Source organism: Papaver somniferum, chromosome 1 (assembly GCF_003573695.1).
Source record: "Papaver somniferum cultivar HN1 chromosome 1, ASM357369v1, whole genome shotgun sequence".
Classification (NCBI taxonomy): Eukaryota; Viridiplantae; Streptophyta; class Magnoliopsida; order Ranunculales; family Papaveraceae; genus Papaver; species Papaver somniferum.
Genome location: NC_039358.1, coordinates 238,906,085 through 238,909,779, shown reverse-complemented (window position 1 = coordinate 238,909,779; position 3,695 = coordinate 238,906,085). Strand labels below are relative to the sequence as shown.

The window sequence follows — 3,695 nt, the reverse complement described above, 5'->3', positions numbered from 1 at the left end:
TATTTCTAGTGCTTATATTTGAGATTTGGATGATTAATAAGTTTAGATTCAAAAAAATATCTTAAGTGTTATAGGATTTCCTACAACTACATATATCTCAATATGACTGCCTATGCCGAGGCCTCTCCCTATGATGTATTTAATCATAATCAACACACCATATTTTAGATTGAACGTGATTTTATATTGTTTATATGATTTTCATAATAGCATAGTTTATTTTTTAATTGCAACACTGATTGCCCCTATTTTTGCTCATTTTTGTATGCAATTTTAAGTCTTATTTTATAAAGAGTCTTTCAACAATCATTGACAGATAATATTAGGGGTGTCAACGGGTCCGGATCCTCCCGGATATCACTAGACCCGGACCCGGACCCTACTTATAATGGTCGGGTCCGGTTTCTAACGGTTCCGGGTCCGGTTCCTAAACTTGTGGACCCAGAACCGGACCCGTTTAAATACCCGGGTACCCGTCGGTTCCGGGTACCCATTGGGTCTTAATAAAACTATTTAAAAAACCTCAAAAACTTAATATATTTTTCTTTTTGGCTTGGATTTAAGTAATTTTTATACAAAATTATTATTATTTCTTATTAATGTACTAAATAAAGGTTAAATGTAAGAGAAAAAATTTAAATGAGTAAAATATCAAAGCTAAAACTAGCAAAAATACTTGTAATTTTGCTAAAAACATGAATAAAAGAATGAATAAACGGGTACCCGATACCCGCGGGTACCCAACGGGTATTACCCGTTTGGACCCGTTTAAATTCGGTCCAATCGGGTAATTACCCGCCGGGTCCTCAGTAGCTAATGGGTCCAACTTTAGGACCCGGAACCGGACCCAAATATATCGGGTCCGGGTAATGGGTACCCATTGACATCCCTAGATAATATAATGATGTAGAGATGCATTTCCGCAGGCGCAAGTAGCCAGCCACTGCCACACTTCTAATTTGTAGGCTGCTAAAATCGTTCGATTTTGGTGTCTTCTCGCACTCGATGACATTACCATGTATGAAGGAAACAATGTTCTTAGCCATCAAAGATGAAAAAATTACCCGAGGTTCGCAAGAGAATAAATAACATAATATGCATTCGTTAACATCGAAATCTTGCTTTTGACTTTCAACAATCTTGCTTTTACCTAATTGTTGATCGGGGCTTTCACTATGAGTAGTCAACATCGAATCTTGGCTCTATGTTATTGCGGTTAGGGTATATGTTCTTTAGTTTATGTGTATGTATGTATAAATGGGTCAACCCTTATGAATTACGCTTATCACTTTTTTTTTTGAGTTAGCTAATGAACTAGCCTGTGCATTTGCACGGGTTTACAGAACTTGTTTGATTATAGTTTATTAAATCTTGTTTATTGAATACTTCATTTTATATTCTAATAATTTTGTTGTATCTTGTTAAAAAATTTGAAGTTTTCATTGTTTAATTTTTTTGTTTGTAATTTCCCTTATTTAGTAATTTGGGATATTTCAAGTTTCTTTTTTTAAGACATTCTTGGCTAGCTGCTGGTATTGACTTCTTTACTTCTGGAAACCTTTTTTCTGTGCTGTTATACCAGGCTTAATTTAAAGAAATATTTTATGTATTATTATGGTTTGTGCTCCCTTTTGTATGCGAGGGCGTCTCTCCTTATTGCAGCAACACAACTTGTTTTCACGTCTCCTTTTTCGTTCTTTTGGGTTAAGCAGAAGTTTACTCTTTTCTCGACCAATGCTACCACTACGGGAAAAATCAATATTGACGACTACAGATTAGAGTTGTAATACCCCTACGACAACTCCATTTCATGCATTGTGGATGGGGGTATTGGCGAAAGTGTAAGGTGTGCGAAGTTAAGCGAATGTATATGAGCGATTGTAACGCACAGTGATTCCGAAAATAGGAGATCTATTAGCTGTCATCCATTATGTATTACCCTATATAAAGGGAAGGAAACTGTGTATTGAGAGATCTCTTTAGGGTGAGTGTTATACAAGAAATTAGGAGAGAGAAAGTTTATTTGGAGAGCAAGTAAAGTCTTCGTAACATTTTGTTTTCAATCTTAAAATCTTGAGAAATAAACAAATAATTTTCACCATGATTTCTTGAAGAGAGTTACTTAATCTTGAATGGATATGGTTGTAGGATTTCCTGCAAGTACAGCTCACATAATTTTTTGAGCATTCCGTCTGGAACTATTGTTATGAAAAAAAAATTGAGCATTCCGTCTAGAATTATTGTTATGAAAAAAAGAAAAAGGAAAATAATAACAAAAAAAACTTTTAAAGGCACCACCGCCACCGGTTACACTAGGAGTTATTACAGTGGTGGCCCTTTATTAGATCGGCCTCTCTCAAGAGAAATTGTTAAACGTATAGGCAGGAATTCATAATCCAACAAGGAATGATCATGGCATTCACCGACCCATCACTTTCTATTAATTATATCCAGCACTTATATATATCATCGTAAGCAAATAAATATCAGAAAGATATCCCAAGGTTTCTCCAGAAGAAAAGAGAGAAAAAGAAGTGCTTACATATCATGCTATACTACTTAGAAGACAGAGAGAAGATGACTACTTTAGTTCATTCTTATGAAGGTCGACTCAAAGAAGCACATAAAATATTAAAGAGAATGAAGATCAAACAATTGATGAGTTATAACGCAGAAGAAAACAAACGGTTGATTCAACGTAGTAGGATGTTAGGTACTACGTACAAGAGATGTTTTTTTGAGAATAAGAAGCTCTCTTTGGTTCTTGACTTGGATCACACCTTAATCCACTCCGTGAGAATTTGTGACGTATCAAAGGATGATCAAGATTATCTCGACAAGAAAGCAATTGTTGTTTCGTCCATGCAGGACGATAATTGTAGGAATGGAGATATTTTATATAAGTATATGGGGGCAATATACGTAAAACTGAGGCCTTACACAAGGGAATTTCTTAAACAACTCAGTGACAGGTTTGAATTATTCTTGTATACGATGGGCACAAGGTTTTATGCAGAAGTAATGGGAAAATTACTTGATCCAGATGGGGTTATCTTTAACTCGATTGTGTCGAAGGATGACTCCACGATTAAAAATAGAAAAAATATGGATATATTGGCCGGACCTGACGAGAAGAACACGATAATAATCGATGATAACAAGTATGTGTGGGAAGAGCACCAGAATAATTTGATACAGATAGATAAATATACGTACTTCACTGAAGAAAATGGAGGACATAAATTGAAGAAAGATGACCAAGAAGGTTTTGGTGATGTAGATGAAGCCCTAAAATCAATCTCAGAAGTTCTTCAAGGTGTTCATAAGAGTTTTTTTGAGTTGTTCCCCATTCCACAGACTGATGTTGAGCTTCAAGAATATGTCGATACTGTAGATGTAAGGCCAGTCTTGAAGGCGTCTAGAAAGTAGTCTAGGAAAGGTGCAGGAAATTGTTAAAAGTAAAGTTGTGCCTGGATCAACTTCTATTAATTAATCAATATACTTCTTAATATAAAGGGGAATCTTAATGCTGATGTGGCGCAACCAAATTCAATTTTGAGTTTTCTTAAAGTTTAGAAAGCCATGTGGCAGCATCGTCAGCAATTAACTGGCCAATGGAATTGACGCGTCTTATCGTTACAGACTCATTGTCGCATAACTGAATATATGAAAAGATTCAACCATACGACTGTCAG

At 35.5% G+C, this 3,695-nt stretch overlaps 1 protein-coding gene across 1 annotated transcript; it reads left to right on the top strand.

The window, feature by feature from the left end:
- The first annotated feature begins 2,577 nt into the window (after positions 1-2,577).
- Positions 2,578-3,429, top strand: LOC113273838 (RNA polymerase II C-terminal domain phosphatase-like 4). The gene has a single exon (XM_026523435.1). The coding sequence runs from the start codon at positions 2,578-2,580 to the stop codon at positions 3,427-3,429; it is 852 nt and encodes a 283-aa protein (XP_026379220.1).
- Positions 3,430-3,695: the final 266 nt, after the last annotated feature.

Excerpts from the sequence above, each read along its gene's own strand:
- LOC113273838 (XM_026523435.1), top strand. The coding sequence starts at position 2,578 with ATGACTACTTTAGTTCATTCTTATGAAGGTCGACTCAAAGAAGCACAT.